This window comes from Gallinula chloropus (genome assembly GCF_964237585.1).
Source record: "Gallinula chloropus genome assembly, contig: HAP1_SCAFFOLD_108, whole genome shotgun sequence".
NCBI lineage: Eukaryota > Metazoa > Chordata > Aves > Gruiformes > Rallidae > Gallinula > Gallinula chloropus.
The window spans coordinates 51,472-70,199 of record NW_028168151.1 but is presented as its reverse complement, the minus strand read 5'-3'; the positions used below and the strand labels follow the sequence as shown (position 1 = coordinate 70,199).

The 18,728-nt window shown below is 55.1% G+C and overlaps 1 protein-coding gene and 1 long non-coding RNA gene across 2 annotated transcripts; both read left to right on the top strand.

Moving 5' to 3' along the window:
• Nucleotides 1–8,756: 8,756 nt before the first annotated feature.
• Nucleotides 8,757–16,185, top strand: LOC311204756 (hydrocephalus-inducing protein-like; the record flags this gene model as incomplete). Its single annotated transcript, XM_084281120.1, has 8 exons — nucleotides 8,757–8,830; nucleotides 10,624–10,816; nucleotides 11,059–11,268; nucleotides 12,616–12,753; nucleotides 14,029–14,206; nucleotides 14,680–14,810; nucleotides 15,485–15,618; nucleotides 16,014–16,185. The coding sequence occupies 8 exons, from the start codon at nucleotides 8,757–8,759 to the stop codon at nucleotides 16,183–16,185; spliced, it is 1,230 nt and encodes a 409-aa protein (XP_084137246.1).
• An 858-nt stretch (nucleotides 16,186–17,043) lies between these two features.
• Nucleotides 17,044–17,936, top strand: LOC311204755. Its single transcript, XR_014618111.1, has 3 exons — nucleotides 17,044–17,090; nucleotides 17,207–17,428; nucleotides 17,862–17,936. It is a non-coding gene; the product is annotated as an uncharacterized lncRNA (long non-coding RNA).
• The last annotated feature ends 792 nt before the right edge of the window (nucleotides 17,937–18,728 follow it).

Here is an 18,728-nt window from a genome sequence, read left to right as displayed (position 1 = left end):
TGCGGCCGCACCTTGCGTTGCGTTGAGTCCCTCTGGGTGTCTGTCGCTTGGTGTTGGGTTTGCAGCGGCTGCGTGCCAGCTTTGGTGTGGTGTATTCTGTCATCCTCTGTGGGAAGGAGCTGGTAAAACCCAGACCTGGGGTTACTGGTGGTCACTTGGACCACGGCTGTCTGCCATGGACAGATGCTCTTCTTTCCTAAAGGATCTACCGTGACGTTATGGTACCCAGAAGCAAAGCCAGAGTGGTGCTGGGGTTTGTACGTGCAGCAGTATTACCCAGAGCAAAACTCCTGTCGCCTTTCACGGGTGTCACATTGCCCGTCACGCTGTTGAACAGGGTTTTTCTTTCCCCCTTGAAGAAGACAGCAGATGAAGAGTTTCGTTGGCTTTTTAATAAGCCTTCTCCTTGGTGAGGATTCATTGTGTTAGTGCACGTTCCCTTGTTAAAACCAGCTAGCCTGAGCATCTTCCAGATGTTATTGTGTCCACCTCCAGAGGGCTCTGCCCTGCCTTTGCTGCTTCCACCCCACTGCTACCGGGAAGCCAAGGCAGCTGGTGAGACACAGCTCTTCCCTCCAGCTCCTTCTTCCTGGCAGCTCTGGGCAAGCATCAGTAAGACCTCAGCTCTCCCTACCTCCCTCCTCCCGGAGCGATGAAACATCTATCATCACACAGCTTTAGCTTCCTATTTTTGAGGTACCAGCCTTGGTACGTGGCTTGTTGGGGGTTTTTTGGCTCTTGCACAGTGCGCTGTCAAGAGACGAGCGTTTACAGACGCTGCTCCTTCTGCCTGAACTGGACTAGTGATTCTGACAGCTGTCAGTGCCTTTTCCTCGAGTGGGCCATCGTTAAAGGTTTTCCATCACAGAGGCTGGTTTGTCCTGAGGTTAAATCCCACTCCGTGTCCTCCGGTGAATCGCACAGAGATTGTCAGTGCTGGGAGTTCTGTGTGTTCGGGTTCTGTTGAAAGGTTGAAGTGTTCTTAGGAGCTGGGCTTGTTCAGCCTGGAGAAGAGAAGGCTTTGAGGGGACCTCATTGCAGCCTTCCTGTCCCTGAAGGGAGGAGAGGAACAGGAGGGAATCAGCTGTTCCAAAGGGCAGACACTGGCAGGACAAGGGGGATGGAGTGAAACTGAAGGAGGGAAGGGTTAGATGAGATATCGGGGGAAGTTCTTTCCAGAGAGAGTGGTGAGGGCCTGGAAGGAGCTGCCCAGAGAAGGGGTGGGTGCCCCATCCTTGGGAGTGTTCAAGGGAGTGTTGGATGGGGCCCTGGGCAACCTTGTGTAGCTCCAGGCATGGAGGTTGTTGGCCCTGCCTGTGGCAGGGTGTTGGAGCTCTCTGGTCCTTGAGGTCCCTTCCAAGCCAGACCGTTCTATGATTCGGAACTGGTGAAGTCCAACCAGAGCAGATGAAGTTCCCTGGTTTTTAGCGCTGTGAGAAGGTGGCTCAGCACAGGAACCCGTCTTCCTCCTCCTACCATGGCCTTTACAAGAAGAAAACTTGGAGGGTCTCAGGCTCTGGAGAGAAAAGCAATCCTGCTTGAGGGACAGAATGAATAATGAATCTCTTGTTCCTGTAGTACTGGGAGTGCCCAGAGGCAGCACCGAGAGGCAGCCAACGGACGTGATCTCTGCTGCCAAGAGCCTGCTTTGCTGGGGGCTCGCGCTGGTTTTCAGGGGGCAGCTTTGTGGGGGATGCGGAAGAAGTTACCGGCCAAGTGTGGCTGTCTGGAAGTCCTAGAGGACAGTTTGGGGCAAGATCCAGCGGGAAAAGGAGCGGGAGCAAGAAAAGGGGCAGGAGCAGGCATGGGGTAGAGGAAGGAGAGCTGAGCAAGGGGGAAAATACAAGTGTGGGGAGCTGGTTTTCTTTATCCCCCAGTAACAGGGGCCTGTGGCTTCCTGATGGGATCACTGTAGATCCCACACTTGCTCCAGGCCTTCTGCATCAGTGTTACAACACCTCAAACGACCGACAGCCGTAATCACCCTCCAGTCTAGGGGTGCCCTGAGAGCCATCTCTTCTTTAAACTTTCCCTTGCCTTTGTTTTTTTAATCTTCCCTACCTGGACAGGACATCAGCTTGAAGGCCATTGGAGAGGGACCAGTTGTCCACGTGTATCCCAGCAAGATCGATTTTGGCGATATCCAAGTTCTGGCGGACGCTTCTCGCACTCTCTACCTCTCCAACCAGAGTGTTATCCCTGCGTCCTTCCGGGCAGAGGTGGTAAGTATCTGTGGGGATATTTCCCAACAGAAATGATGGCTCCATAGCAGCCTGGGACTTGATTTTTGCACGTGATGTTTCCATGTCGCTATCTGAGAGAGCAGCAAGGTATTCCACCGCAGCGCAGCAAGAGAAGCCCAGCACTGGGGGACCCCTCAGGGAGGCAGGGAGTTTTCCTGGATGGTTGAGCAGAAATTGATGCCAGGTCCTTTTCACAAGTTCTGGCTTTACATTGTGGGAGGTGTTTTGCTCTGAGCTGTGTATTTGGAGCTCTGAGATGAAGAGAAGCCCGTAGCCTTTTTCTCCTGAAAGGAGCACGGTTTTCCTGATCATCTCCCTGCTCTCTCTGCGTCTGTTTCAAGCTCCTCCTGGTGATGGAGACCATTGCTCTGCTGCCAGCTTGCTCCCTGTGAATGTGACTTTAGAAGGACTGGGGGGTCCAGTGCCCTGATCGCCCCATCTGTAAAGGGCAATCTGGAAAAAACAAGAGGAAGAGAGAGGAAGCTGGGGCCGTGCCCACAGGGCACAGCTGGCAGGTTTCTTCCTGCTTGTTTCTTCACTGCCCCTCTGTAAACATTCAGAGCTGGATTTCCCGAAGCAGAGAGTGCCAGGGCACCTCACTGCGGCTGATGATCAGTGGGAACGGAGTGCTTCAGTCCTGGGGGGGCTGTTGGGAAGCACTGCCCAACTCTTGGGGAAAGAAGACTTTGGGCATCAGGATTTTGCTCAACCCGTTTGGCAGAGTTTATCCTTCAGGCTCTCGGCCATATCCCCCGGCTGCATGGCTGCTGCAGTGGGGTTTGAGCAGTCCTGGCCTTGAGCCTTTGTGCAAACCCGTCTGTGGGGAAGCCAGGAGAGATGCAGCTTGCCTTGGTGTGCTCTCCCTAGGGGAGGCTGGAGGGGAATAAAGCTTCTCCCAAGGATGAGCATCCCTTGGGCTGGGCAAAACAGGGTTAAAGAAGTGGGTCTGTTAAAGGAGGGTGCAATACAAGCTCCAGCATAGTTGCTGTTTCCAGACGCTTGGATTTAGGGAAACGAAGCCTTTATGGATTTACCCTCATGTCTTTAGTCCTTTCTCCTGCACCCCAGAAGAGAGCAGGGTCCGTGGTGTCCGTGCTCACTTAGCGTCTGCCGTGTCTTACAGGCTGGCAAACGCTCGCGCTGCAGGATTGAGCCCAGTAAAGGAGTGATCCCCCCCGAGACCAAGGTGGCTGTGACTGTCATAGCAAACTTGGATGACATTGAACAATTCAAGGACAAGGTGATCGTGTCCATAGAGAACAGCCACAGCTACAACGTCCTGATCCGGGCTTTCGGCATTGGCACCACCATCGTCACGGACAAACCACTTGCTCCGGAGCTCAACTTGGGCCCCCACTTCAGGTAAGTTATCTGTCTGCTCCGGGCTCTACTGTGGGCCCAGCAAGGAGGAGTTCTGCTGAAATCCTTGGGGCCGGTTCTCCTCCAGCACTCCAAGTCCTGGCTCGGTGCCACTGAAGCCCCAGGAACTCCTTTAGAAATGTTTTCTGGGCGGTTTTCAAGTTGTTCGATTCCCTCAGAAAGCCACTGAGCCAGACACCAGTTGGGAAATGTTTCCCGACTTGCCCTGGGTCAGAATCCATGTATTTTCTGGCTTGATGGAGTTAAGATTTGGAAGAAAACAGCAGGTTCCAGAAGCCTCCAGCAGGGAAACGTGACATTACAAGTAGAAACACAGTACAGAGTACTTTTTGCAGTAGCCTTGCTGGCTTCTTCACTGGCTGTGGAGTATCGTCTGGCAGCGGCAGAGAACCTTGGCAGTAGCTTGTTAGCAACTCCTTGGCTAAGTTACCAGCGCTGTTCGGTTTCCCTTCTGCCCCAGGGAGTCCGGGAGGAGCAGCAGAATTTGTCTTTGCCCTGTATCATCTCTGAGCTTGCTGTCTCTCTCCTGTCCCCTGCCAGGCTGCTCTCTATCAGATGTAGATACTCTTTCCTCCCTTCTCCTGCCTGTTTTCCTTGCTGTCTCTTCTGCCAGCTGCCACAGCACGGAGCAGCCATGGTGGCTGCAGGACCGGCCCTGAATGGAGGAGAAGTCTCCTGAGGTTGGGTGGGTTGGTCTGCGCAAACAGACCGGCTGCTGGATGCTGATAAACTTAGGGGCAACCAGGGTCTGGCTCTTGGTGTAACTTTGAGCTGGGTCAGTGGTTTTGGAGGTGGATTTGTTGCTGGGTGAGTGGTCAGATAAGGCCAGTGGGGCACTGAAGCCAGGTGGGTGCTGGGAAGAGGCAGTTCCTGAGCCATTTTCCATCTCTGCTTCTCTTCTAGCCTACGTCCCTGTTGTTACCGCTTCAAGATAACGAACGCAGGACGACGCATCCATCAGCTCTATTGGAGAATGGAAGGTTCCCCCCCATCTCCCCGTCGTGATTGTCTCCCTGCCACCCAAACCAAGGGCAAAGGTTCCTCCAAGACCTCCAGACCTGCCAGTCCCGTGTTTAAGCTTCAACCCCTGACAGTGGAGCTGATGCCAGGCCAGACTGTGGAGATGACTCTGGAAGGCTCCTCCAGCACTCCTCAGGTGAGGTTCCCCCCCGGGTGCTGAGCTTTCCCCATCGCATCACCTCCACTGGGGCTTCTCCTGCAGCCCCTTGACTTCTCCCTGGGAATATGAACAAGTGCTTTCAAGAAAATATCTCAACGCCCCGAGTGACCATGTCAGCACCAGTTGCACTCCTTGCTGGCCACCATCAGTTCCCAAGGGGTTTTTTTGGGGTGTTTCTATAGCTACCATCAAGGCAACTTGCCCATACCAAAATAGGGGCTGAAGGAACAGGGGCAAACAGTGGGTTACAGGGAAGGAAGGGCAGAGAAAATAAGTTAGGCTTAGCCTAGGAGCAGAGGCAGGGAGTGGATTGAGAAACCGCGAGGTAATTTCTCTGGGGGAAGCAGGGAGTAAAACAAAGGCCCTGGGAAGGGAGGGGAGCGTCTGGGAGCAGCGTTATTTTCCCTCTGCAGACAAACATGGGCAGAGGGCTTGCTTAGAGCCCAGTCCTGGAGGAGAAAAACGAGCCCAGCGCAGCAGCCAGAATGGTGGGAGTGATGTTCTCCATGGGGGAAGCTGCTCCCAGGGATCATTAGAAGTGACAGTTCCACTTGTATCAGTATTCCCAGAACAGCTCACCCCAGGCTCTCGGCCGGCCCCGTGTCCCAAGGGCGGTCAGGTCCGGCAGCGCCCTTGGATGGCAGCTCAGAGCGGGGGTAGCTCAGCGGGATCGCTGTGTCGTCTTCTTCCTGGCCCCTTCTTTCCAGGGGAAGCTCTGCAGAGGAGCTGCCAGCTAAGCCTGGGGCGCATTCCCTTGCTCCAGGCTCACTGGGCACAGATGTTTAGGCGAAGGTGGAATAAATCTGCATGAAGCTCCTGCTGTGTTTTGAAAGGTGTTTTGAAAGGGTTGCCTCGGCGGAGGCTCCAAGATGTGATTCCCGGCTCAGTTGGTTGCGGTGGGACTGTCCCCGTGCAGTTGTGAGTCCCGAGGTTTTGCTGAGGTGGAGAAAAAGGTCCAAGAAAGAAACTAAAATGCTTAGGGCATTGGAGAGGGTGTCTTGCTTGGAAATCTTGAGAAGGGCACTGGGAAGCCCTGTGAAGGGCACCTGTGAGGCAAGAGCATGGGGAGCAGATGTAGCTTTGGGTCTTGAGAAGTTGGTACTCTTGAGGTTGGTCAGAAGCCCAACTCCCTGCGGTGCACGTACAACCCAAGAGTTGTGAAGGCTGTAGGCTCCTGGGAGGAGCTGGCTTGTGGAGCTGTACCAGAGGGGGAAGAGTGCAGAGAAGGGCAACCAGGCTGGTGAAGGGGCTGGAGGGCAAATCCTACGAGGAACGGCTGAGGGAGCTGGGGATGTTTAGCCTGGAGAAGAGGAGGCTGAGGGGAGACCTTATCACCACCTACAACTACCTGAAGGGAGGTTGTAGAGAGGTGTGCAATGGTCTCTTCAGCCAGGTGACAGAAGATAGAACAAGGGGAAATGACATGAAGCTGTGCCAGGGCAGGTTTAGATTGGATATTAGAAAAAAATTTTTTACTGAAAGAGTTGTCAGGGCCTGCAACAGGCTGCCCAGGGAGGTGGTTGAGTCACCATCCCTGGATGTGTTCAAAAAAAGGGTAGATGAGGTACTTAGGGATATGGTTTAGCATAGGATGGGAATGGTTGGACTCGATGATCTTCAAAGGTCTCTTCCAACCTTGAGATTCTTGTGATTCTTGTGAAGAGTGGAGGGGGAGGAACCTGGGGAAGTAGAACCATGAGAAATCAAGGGAATGGGTTACCCAGCAAGGCTGTGTAAGCCCCTGGATCCCTGGCAGGGTTCAAGGCCAGGTTGGATGGGGCTTTGGCCTGCCTGGTCTAGGGAGGGTGTCCCTGCCCATGGCAGGGGGTTGGACCTAGATGATGTTTTTCAGCATGATGATCATGCTGAGCAGCAGGGCACATCGTGGCGATAACAGTTTGCGGGAGGGGGGGGATTATTCCAGTTCCACCTGACTTTGTGGGTGCCTTTTGTGGACGTTGGGGTGTAGCACTAAGGATTTTGGGAGAGCAGAATAAGTAGGATGGAGCATGAAGAGAGGACTAGCAAGGAGACCAGTGACTGTAGCTTTATGGCAGTGTAATAGTTGTGGAGGGTTGATGGCCAAGATCCCATGGCATGGGTTTATCCAGGCTATCAAATTCCTTCTGTGTCCACGGCTTGCAAATTCCATGGTGTTTTCTGGGCTCGCTGCTGGCACTTGGTGGGTGACGTGTGACTCTTGCCCACAGGTAGTGAAGGAGCGGCTGGTGTGTCATGCCATCGTGGGGAACCAGTTTGGGAAGAGACGGATAATGCAAGTGGCTGTCACGTGCGAGTTCATTGCTCCCACCCTGCAAGTGTCGCCCAGAGCAATGTCCTCCCGGGTGGAGAAGGTAGGTCTCTGGGTTGGGTCCTGGTGTTTAGTAGCATGGCTGAGGACTGAAAGCCCATGGAGGGGTGTGATGGCCTTCAGGGAAGGAAGTTAAACATCTTCTCCAAGTCCTCAGGGCTTTGCCATTGGTTTGAGCAGGACCAAGCTATTGCCATCAACACTGAGATCATCATTTCTCCCCTGTGGGGTTGGGTCCATCTCTCCAGCTCTATTTTGCCTGTGTTGAGCTGGAGGCAGAATCGAGCTGCTGAGCCCATGGCCAGGTGTGTGGGACCCACAAGAACAGCATGGGCCTCTCACAGCCATCCTCCTGTGTTGGGACTGGGGCGGGAGAGCAGGTCGCTGTGGCCGATGGATGCCAAGCGCCCTCCTCACCCCCCAACCCCCCCGTGAGGTGGTCTGTGAGCAAAGCAACCATGTTTTTAGAGGTGGGACTGCTTAACTTCACCGAAGGGCGGTGAGTCACCCCCCTCCCTGTTTTTTCCCCTTGTCTTTAGCAACCCAGCGATGTCCTGAGCCTTCAGTACAAGCCTCTCTCTTTAAAAAACACCTCCTCCCTGCCGCTCAGCATCGTCCTGATGGTAGAGCAACCCTTCTGGGTCTGCAGTGCGTCCCAGCAGCCCCTGCCAGACCAGGTGAGCAGCCCCAGACCTTCCCGCTGGTGGGGTTTGAAGAAGGAGGGGGATGGGGATGCGTTTCCGTTGGGAAGCCCTCCAGGAGAGGTGGTTATTCCTTTGAATTGGCAGTCAGTTGGCATGAACAGCATCAGGTTTGAAAAGGAGAGAAAAGACCACCTCAGTTGGGGAAATACCTCCTGGCTCTAAGACAACTCGGAGCAGGAACCTAGGTGTGGGCCAACCGTGAGGTGAAGGTGTCTCTTGGAAGCCCTCCTTGGGTGACCTGAAGAGCTGCTTGCTCTCTTTGGGGGCAGCTCTGCCCTTGGGAAGGCCGAGGCGCTTGTCACCTGCGCTGCTGGCGGTGGGAGGTGTGAGACATGGGCTCTGCTAGAGACATGTTGGAAGCACGGCCACCGTTGCCATGCAGGTGATGAGCCCTCTCCAGGCTGAGGGCACAGTGCCCTAGGGCTCATGTTGAGTGTGAAGACAAAGGGGTTCCTCTAGAGTCAGGGCACGCCAGGATTTATTTCCCTCTTGCATTATGGGTGCAGAGCACAAGGGGGTGAGCCTGAGAGTCTCAGAGAAGAAAGTTGTGCTGCATGGTCAGGGGCACGTTATAAAGAAAATGAAGGCTGAAGCAAGAAGCCCACGTTGGGGTTGCACTTTGAACACTGAGGCGTTTTGTGCCACCAGACCTCGGAACTTCATCACACCAGTGGTTAATACTCGTCATCTTCTTGCAGCCCATAAAGCTGGGGACCGGGAAGGAACTTAATCTCTCCATCGGGTTTAACCCTGCTTTTGAAGAGGGTTGGAATAGTTGGGAAGCAGAGAAAACTCTGAAGATACAGTTTCCTGAGCACCCTCATGAGGAGCAAGTCACCATTCGGGGAGAAGTCTTCTTCCCAAATCTCCATATCCAGACCACAACCTTGGACTTTGGCTGCGTCTTGAGTGACACTGAACACCAGCGCCACATCCAGATGACCAACTGCAGCCCGCTGCCCGTCCAGTACCACTGGCTGTTCCTGATGGACGACTCCACAAGGCACCTGAGGTACGTGTACCTCTCCTTGAAGCTCTTCGTCCGCTGTCCCGTTTGTCCTTTGCAAAGCCTGAGATGGTTTGTGTAGCATCCGACAAATCCCTTTCACTTTCCCTTGTGGAAAAAGCACCTCCCAGCTTCAGGCAGGGAAGGTGCCCAGGGAGTGGGGCTTTTCCACAGCTTGAGGTGGGGATTTCCACGGCTCGAGGCAAGCGCCACCTTGAACTGAGTTCTCATGTGTTCAGCTGCCCATGGCATTCACACAGCGGCTGTTGTGTGTGTTCCGGCGCTCGTTGTGTGTTGTGTGTTCCGGTGGGTTCTGCTGCGGCTTTGGGTGCAGCAGTAGGTGTCAGTAGGAGGACTTGTCCCCACGTCCCTTGGCACCAGGGCCACCCAGTACTGGCCTGTGCTTTCCAAGCCCAAGAGCAATCTCTCAGTTGTGCTGTAGCGCATCTCTAAAGGCGTTTTCGAGCGGTTCTTCCCGCTGTGGCCTCTCTTGCATAGGTCAGAAGTTGACTCTGGGCAGTTTAATTGCAGCAGCCAATGGTTTTTCCATACAGCCCCGGGAAACGGAGCGAAGTTACCCATTGAGGGGCAGCTCTTCCGAGTCCTAGAACAATTGGCTCTGCTGGACGCAAGCCCGCAGGTGCTGGTTCTTCCAGCAGATGCCGAGTCACCCAGCTCTGTTGCCTTGAGGGTCGTGAGTGTCCTTCTGGCAGGATCCTCTGCTCCAAAGGGTTTGGCATTGCCCCTTTGCTGGCTCGTTAGCGCTGCGGCCATTTAGGACAGCTCCCTCTTCTGCTCCGCATGTTAATTAAGCGGTAATGTGCTCTCTCAGGGTCCCTCAGGAGACACCATGTGATCCTTGTGGCAGAGCTGGAAATGAAGACGGTCTCCAAGCTATTAACACCTCACATTGCTCACTAAGAGCCCGGCAGAAGGGCAGCATGTCAGATCTATTTTTCTGGTCCACGTTAAGCACTGTTGGTATTGTAAATTATCAGATGAAACTAACTGGGTGTGACATGGAGGGAATCAACCGTCAGGGCTGGTGACGGTGAGATGGACAGAATGGTGGTCAGACCGGTGTGTGGCTGGAGAGTTTCCAGGCACTCCCGGTGCGTGTGTCCCATTGGCACAGGCACCTCCCTTCTCACCCAGAAGAAGTCAGGCTGCCCGAAGGCAGCTGAGGTACCTGGGTGTCCCGTGCAGTGCTGGGCTCTGTCCAGTTGAGGCACAGCAGGCTGGAGGCTCCAACCCACCCCAGCCCCGGCTCCATTCCAGCTCTGGCTCCATCCTGCCTTGTTACACGTACAAAAAGCCACCAGCGTCGCTGCTTGCTCGTACCGACCCGCGGCTGTGGGTCACTCTTGGGGAGATGTTCTGCATCTATGTCTGGCTGAGCCACAGAACTTCTTGCCGTGGCTCTGCAGGTGGGGAAGGCATGGTCTGGGGTGGCAGGTGCTTTTGGGAGGGTGCTGCTGGGTCTGTACCAGCCCATGGCTGCCTGGCTCTGTCCCTTTGCCCTCCAGTCTGGGCTTGTTGCAGGGTTCGTGTGTGTCTCCCTTTGCTGCCACGCTCCCCACCCTGGTGAGGTGTTCACCCCTGTCCCCATCTGCTGCTCCTTGCACCCGGCTGCCGGCACTGCCGCTATACCGGCATCGTTCCCAAGCACTGACCTGCTCTGACCCACTTATGGAGCTGCTGAGCTCCCACCTTGGTGCCGGATCCTGCCAAGGAGCTGCTCCTGCTGCCCTCCCTCCTTCCCACTGCAGCTCCACCATCAAAGCTTTGTTATTTTCCAGGTTAACTCCTCCAACACCAAATTCTTTCACAAAAGCCAAACCACCAAAGGAGGAGGGAGCTCAGCTGGAGTGCCCAGCACCTTCAGAGAGCATCCTCGGGAATGGGAGTGTGGAGGAACCACTTGAAGCCCTGGCAGGGGTGGGGGATTCTGTCCCACAGCCACCAGATGCAGATGACACCCTGGAAACAGAGGTAGGTGATTTTCTACACCTCCCACCAGCGTTGCCTCCCCCAGCTTACGCATTCATTACTGAGTATGGGAGAAGATTTTCCCCATGGTCTTTCCACTTTTAGGCAGGGTGGCTGCAGGATGAGACTGGGTTTGAGGAAGAGGCCCTCCAGCCACGTCTGTCCTTTGCTGCAAGCAGTGGCTCCCTCCTCTCCTGCACCCATTTCCACACCTGATGTCTCAGTGTCTCTTCCCCTTCCTCCAGGTTTTCCACATCCTGCCGCTGTACGGCGTGCTGCAGCCGGGCGAGAGCGAGCGGGTCAGGGTCACCTTCTCTGGCCATGCAGACATCATTGCCCGCGTCACGGCGCTGTGCCGCGTGGAGGGAGGCCCGACCTATGAGGTTGCGCTGCGTGGGGAGGCCTCGCTCATCCACTACCTCCTGGACAGCACGGAGATGGACTGCGGGCTGCAGGTACCAGGCACTTCTCTTGGCAGGAATCCTTGAGACCATCCCTGGCAGGTGGCTGCCCACCGAGGTCCAGGACTCTCACTGGCTTCTTTGGTTGTTTGGCTTGGAGGTGCAGCTTTGGGGCGACAGGTCCTGTGTCCAAGCTGGTTTTAATGGTCATCTCCATTGCCCTTCCTGAAGCTGGGAATCCCTCCTCTTCAATGAACTCTGGCTCCCAGGGCAGGCGGTGATCTCCAGGGAGTTGTGCCCTGAGACATCCATCTGCAGATCCGCTCCCGGATCCTGGGGTCCAAGGAGATGGTCTCTTTCAGTGCTCTCCATAGACCAACAAAAGGAACCAGGAACAATGTTACTGTGGGCTTCAGTCACCGTGTGAGAGAATGTCCCAGAACAATCCCCATTTTACCTCTTTTCAGTCAGCCCCCCCAACATTGCCAGCTGTTGGCCCTGTACATCTTGCCCCGTGTCCTTGGTTTGCTGTCCCTGGAAGCTCTGCAAATCCCTTTCCTTCTGAAATGCCTCCTTAGTGCCTCTCTGTCAGTGCCAGCAGAATCCAGGCATCCCAGCAAGTACGTGGCTGCCTCGTAAAGACAAGTGATGCCCTACAAGTGGGTCAAGGGATGGTGACTGAGAGCACGGTGGGCTGGCCATGCTGGATGGGGCAGTTGCCTTGATCTGTCCTGAATTTCCTTGGAGCCTTTGCAGAGGCTCTGCTCCATCCAGGGCTCCATCCAGGGCTCCATCAATCCGAGAAGCGGGGGAAGTCCGAGGGAACTAAGCTCACTGGAGATGGATTAGAGACTGAATAGGGGCTCGGCCAAGAAGGTCCTTGGCACTAGTTAAGGGTTGCTGTCCAGACCACTGAGCACCCCCAGCTCAAGGGGGCTGGTAACAGAAGAAGCTTCCTGGTGGGAGCCATGGTCCTCCTTTGTGTTTCAGCTGGCTGTCAGATGACGCCTTAAAGTGCTGAGGACTTGTATCTTAAAATCCTAGAACAGTTTGGGTTGGAAGGGACCTTAGAGGTCATCTTGTCCACCTTCACTGAGCAGGGACATCTTCCACTAGGTCAGGCTGCTCAGAGCCTCATCCAGCCTGACCAGATGTTTCCAGCAGTGGGGCATCCCCCAGTTTATTACTGAGCTTTTTGTGGTGGTTGCTGCACCTCTGCGCGCTGCCATAAATACCTGCGTGGGTTCCTCAGGTTGGCCTGGGAGAGTCAGGTGCCCGTCCCTCTTCCTCTGCCTCTCTCTTGTGTTGTGTCCATCGGCTCTCATCCCAGTGTCAGCAGGAGGAGATTGCCAACATCCAGATGTGTGTCCTCAGTTTCCCGCCCCTCTGTCTTCTCTCCAGCTGTTTACCGAAGTCACCAAATCAGAGGTCACCCTGCGGAACAGCGGGAAGATGGGATTCACCTACGTGGTGCTGAGCCCCAGCACGGCCACCACGGACAGTCCTCAGCCTGGCGTGCCCCTGGTCCTGCCCAGCACCGTGAGTAGCACGAGGGGTTGACGCTGGCTCCACATCAGGCTGCCCAGGAGGGGGTTATAGGGGAGGAACAAAAGGTTGGGCAAGCAGAGTCCTAGTTGTACCAGGTGAAGTTGTGCTGGTAGCGGCACTGGAGCAGGATGGTGCAAGGTCTCCTGAGCGTCTCCTTCCCCTCAGGGTTGGGTGGTGGGACAGGACTTCCTCCAGGTCCCTGCCTGCCTCCTGTCAGCACTAAGGATGTAAATAGTCCCTCTCTTGGGCACGCAGCTCCTGTGTCGGAACTCGCGCCGGCCCCTCGCTCCTCCAGCTCGTAGCATCCCCTGTCCCAGTGCCTGGGTTCTGCCTGGATCCCTCAGCTGAAGCAGCATTCCTATCCGTGTCCCTCCTGGCAATGGGAAGAGGAGGCCAAATGGCTTTCATATGTCCTTGTGCCAGTCTCCAGGGGTTTCACTGCTCCAGAGGACACGGCTCTGCTTGGCCCTGGGCAGTTGCTGCTGTGCAAGCAGCTTGGCAGGACTTGCTTTTGCAGATGCCGTGTTGGGAGCTGGAGTCCGGGGCTCCGGGGACCAAGAGGCAGGATGTGTCCTGCTCAGCAGCTTCTCCCTGCAGCGTGGGGGGGCGAGCAGGGAGCTGAAGGTCCAGCCCAGTGAGCTGAGAAGAGCTGTGTCTGTGCCCTGTCCCCTGAGCAGTGTTGCCACCTGTTTGTATTGGCTCTCAACCTGCTTGGCATGAGCCCAACTCCAGGCTCAGACAGCTCTTCTCTAGGAGCCCAGTGAGGAGGGGATTTGTGGGGAACCCCTTCATCCCTGGAGCTCGTCCGAGCCTCTGCCTCTGCTTTTCCAGGGGTGTAAGTTTGCAGGTCACTGTGAGTCTAGATCGTGCCATGTACCCTCGGTGTAACCACCCAGGCAGGAGCTGTTGGTTGGGCTCATGAGTAAGAAGTCAGGCTCTTGGACACCAGCCTGGGAGCCACTGCAGTGCCGTGACAGGAGCTGCTGGCCCTGCTGAGAGTTTGGGCACGCCGCTCCTCCTCCACAGCAGCTGGCAGAAGGGCTTTTCTTTGCTGCTTGGGTCTGGCAGAGGGTGGGCAGTGTTGGCAGGAGGACAAACCACAGCCCTGTGTAGGAGACTTGAGCTTTTGGATGCAGGGAAGCTGGAAGGCGATGTGTTGTGTGAGAACCTGCAAGGTGCCTTCTCATCTCAGCTTACCGGTGGTCTGAGCCACCCCTCCGCCAAGCCCTCTGGTTGAATTCCCCTCCTCTTCTTCCACACCTCCAGGGTTACATTGGACCTGGCAGAGAGCAAGTGCTCACTGTCTATCACCTGCCGGGAGTGCCTGGAGTCTTCTGCCGGACCTTCCAGATCCAAGTGGGTCACCTGGAGCCAGAAGAGATCAGGCTGAAAGGAGAGGGGAATTTTCCCAGGATTTATTTGGACCTTCCGAGGAGAATCAAAGGTGAGCATTGTCTGACTGCTCCTCGGGGAGGTCCCCTGGGGGTCTTTTTCTGTCCCCCTGTGTCGTCATGCTCATAGGGCAGCTCACACCCACCTCCACCAAGCCTGGAGGTTTCAGGGCTGTTGTTCTTCTGGTTGCTTTCTAGAAGCACATGGGCTTTGCTCCAGAGAGCCATCCTGGCCAGTGTCATCTGTTGGTGGCCTGGATAAAGAGGACAGCTAGAAAGCAGTGTTGGGGAAAGCTGTAATGTGGGCTGGCAGGGATTTGGGCAGGGGTGGGGGGGATGAGATGCTCCCTTGTGTGGAGGAAGATGGGTGGGAGAGAACATAGAAGAAAAGCAGCATCCTCTTTCCATGCGTTGCTGGAGGAATGTGTTTGTGGGAAGGGCCAACACTGGGGGTGTGGAGCTTCCCAGCTTTAACGGGGACGCCGCTGCGCCCACACTTCTATTTGTGGCTGTTTTCTTCCTTCAGGAAATGAGAACTATGAGCACATCCTCAAAGAGGCAAAAGAAAAGCTTGGAGGAGGCAGCCAGAGAGACGACGCGGTGGTTGTCGGGGAGGCCACGGCCAGCGAGCCACCCATGGACGACTCTGGCACTGTGGTGAGACCGGCTGCTGCCCTGTTTGGCAGGGGCCACCCTCTCCCTGTGTCACTTGTCCCCCTTGCAGCTGGCTCCCCTGGGCTGGCCACAAACATGGGGCTCCTCTGGTAGTAGTCCTTCCCGTGGGTGCCTGAGCTTCCTGAGTGCCCGAGTGGGAGGTCCTGAAGACTGTGCTCAAGCAACTGAGATGTGTCTCCAAGAGCTGTCAGCGCTGATGTGGTTCCCTCATGGAGAGAGCTTTTGTCTGAGCTGCCCTGGCAGCAGCTGGGGACAGGCAGCTAGTTGGAGCTCTGGCAGGTCCTTGACTTGTTTGGTCAGATCAGCTTGCATAAGGGTGGCTGAGCAGGCGAAGGTGCTGGAGTTCATCTCCCTTCAGATATGGTCCTGGCAGATTCTGAGCAGCTGGACAGAAGGACCCCATCATAGACTGTATTGGCAGGGACATGCAGAGGCCATCTACCCCCTGCAGCGAGTAGGGACACCTTTAAGTAAATCAGGTTGCTCAAAGCTTCATCCTTGAATGTCTTCAGGCATGAAGCCTCCACCACCTCCTTGGGCAAGCTGTGCCAGGGTCTCACCACCCTCAGAGTGAAGGACTTCTTCCTGCTTCTTACCAAGAGCAGGGTGGGATTAACTTCCCTTTGCTAACCAGCCACTGTCTTTGTTTTCCTCAGCTGGACGTTGGGCTGCAGATGGAGATGGAGAACATGCTGATAGAGCAGCACGCCCTGGAGCAGCAGAAAGCTCTCTCCTCCGGTTCCCCAGAGGACGCTGCCTTTGACCAGTGTGCTCGTCGGAGGCTTCTCAAGTTAGTAGGGCCCCTGTGCTCTGATGGTAGCGCACAGTGGTGCGCCCCTGCTCCTGGGAGCTCCTTGTCTCTGGGAATAGCTGGGGACTTGAGAAGGGGGTTGGTCCTGACAGTTTGGACGTGCTACCATTGAGCAGCCTGAGGACTTTTTTCCAGTGGCTTTTCACAGCAGAGGAGTTGTGCCCAGTGTCTGTTTAAACTCATTTTATTCTAAGAACCTGTTAGTAGCTGATAAAAGCTTGGACCTGGGTGCCCCGTGACGTACCAAAGTCTTCTTAGCAGAAGATCAGACCTTGGGCTTCATGGGCTGGAGTTTCTCCAGCAGTGACTACAGAAGCACCTGCTTTGTTTGCATCCTCCTCCACCTTAAGGACTCTCCTTGCTTCTCCTTCCAGAGTGGAGCTGCCCGAGTACATCCTGGACTTTGGCCACGTCGTTCTTGGTGACATCCACACGCACGTCGTGAAGATCACCAACCCCGGGCAGCTCCCCACGTCCTTCTGCGCCGACGGACGGGCTCTGTGTGGCACCGGTAACCCATGCTGGAGAGACTTCCCGCGGGCTTGAAGGACCTGTCTCTGACAGATGAGCTGGGGCCACGGGGAAGGGTTTTGAGTGCTCTTTTGCATCGTTTTCTCTTCCTTCCTCCCCCTGCTCGGTGCTCTGCAGCCAGAACTCTCCTGGCCCGCAGTGTGCAGCCACCTGGGCTGCCCTGACGCTTCATTGCGGGGGCTCCGTGGGCTGATCACCTTGGTCACCTCTCAGCATCTTCTGCTCTTGGCTACCAGGAGCATCTCCTGAGTGTCTTTGTGCGCTCCATGAGCTTGTGTTGGGAGCAGATGGGACCCTTGGTGCTTTGGAAGTGCTTTGTTTAGAGTTCGTAATGGCACAGTGCTGCTTTAGCCTCTCTTGAGACAACAGCCTGTGAGGTCAAAACAGGCTTTCAAAACAGGTCCTTGAGGACCATCAGATGGTGACTTGCTGCGTCTGAAGGGTGGTCAGGTGTCTCCTCTAAATTGTCTTCCAAGCAGCACCACAGCACAGGGGAATCTTCCCTGGAAGTTCTTTGGAGAGATCTGCGCATCCTTCCTGGGGGCCTGGTGAAGGAATTGCTGGTGCTCCTCAGCTGATGGGTTTCCGTTTTACCCTGCGGGTCTTGAATTCAGGCTGTGAAATTCCTTTCTCTTTGAGCGGTGACAAGAGAGAAGGAGTGGCTGTCTTCTCTGGAGACACAAAGGGTCCTTCTGCCTGACAGTCCTGTGGACACCCATACGGTCTGAACATACTTGTGACCAATTTCACGATGCTGGTGTATCTCAGCTGCTTTATTTTCACCCATTCAAGGTTTTAGTGTGGATCTGGGCTGCGTGAAGAACCTGCCCTTCTGTGAGACAGAGACCTTTCAAGTGAGCTTTGACCCGCAGAGTGCCAACCTGCCGGTGGGAGAAGTGAATGTTGTCCTGCCCATCAAGGTACTGCATCCTTCCTCACCTCCCTGTGCCAGCACGGCCTTTTGAGGCAGCTGTCAGGTTGGGGGCAGCAGCAGATGTTGCCTGGACCTTCAGCTGGATGCTCTGCCCCTCACTAGGCAGAAGAAGGCCCCACATTTCCCATCCGTCTGCGTGCCAGTGTGGCTGAGCCATCCGTCTGCGTGTCCAGGGACAGACTGGAGTTTGCTGCTGTCCAGTGTGGACAGAGTCAGGAAGCAACCATCCAGCTCCACAACCAACTCCAGGTCCCCTGTTCCATCACCGTGAATGAGCCCATTGTGAAAAGGAGGAAGAGACGACGCGGGACACGTAACTTCTCGGTTGGGTTTTCTGTGCCTCTCGTGCCTTTTCTGCCGCTGTGGGTGCCTCACCGCGTGGGGACGGCTCGTGGGAGGGAGATTGGAGGGTATGGAGCAAGGCTGGTTCACCTGGACTTGTGGAGCAGCTGATGCTTCACTTCTCTGCCACCTTCACCCATTCGTCCTCCTCCAAGTATGGTGCCTGCCCGTGTGCCTGCCCTGCCCACAGGTTTTCCCTCCAGTTCTAGGCTGTAGTGGCCACATCTGGTCTGGATGTGGGTGCTCTTGGCACTGTGACGGTGTCTCAGAGCACTGTGGGAACTTGAGGGTCTGTCCTCACAGCCCAAAGAGACCTCACAAGGTTCCTTCCTGTGCCCAGGTGGACAAGTATTTGCCACTTTACATTAAACAAAAGCTGCTGAGGCAGTGGAAGAACAAGCGCTGTGTCTTCCAGGTGCTGCCCTCGGCCGGGACCCTGACTCCGGGACAGCGCTACAACGTGCGAGTCAGGTTTACACCCCGGAAAGAGGTGAGATTGACGTGCGGAAAATAGACTCTATAACTTGCTGAGAAGTATAAGCTGCATCCGAGTCCTCATCCTGTTCCTGCAGCCAAGGGGGAGGCTTAAAAATATCGTTCAGATCCTGTTCTGGTACCTGGTAAATTTTATCGGGTCTGGTACACCTCTGCCCTATACTGCACGTCGAGCAACACCCCCTCAGTTTACCTTTGTGTTTTTTATTCTCCCTCTCGAGTGCTAGTACCATAGGATCTTGTGGTGGGACTAATCCACACTCCCTTTGCCACTCTGGATGGTTTTGGAGGGTGTAAAACATATCCAGATATGTAACTTCATCCCATTTTCCTTCTCTTCTTAGAAATAACATCAATTGTAATAAGGTGTTATAATCTAATGTTCCATTGAGCCCCATCTTCTAATTTATCCCAAGGCCACTACTGATTACAATATTTCATAAGTGTTTTCTTATTTTCAGTGCCTCCTGATCCCACCAATTCCTTCCAATGGGCTAGCACACACCCTAGGGGATTCTTCTTAGAGGCTCCACTTTGATTGTTACCCATCATTTTAGGATTAGACTGCGACGGTTACAGTTTGAACCTTCCCTTTCTAGTACTTTCTGTGGGGACGTAGGGGGAAAACTGCGCCTGCGCGTGTCCAAAAACACAGTTAGGTGAACACGCAGTCAAGCAGCAGAGCAGTACAAAGTGGCCGGCGCTGGTGAGGGTGAGACCCCAATTCCCTTGCCTGAATCACAGGATGCGCCTACAACTCCACGAGTGGTAAATGTTCCTTTCTACA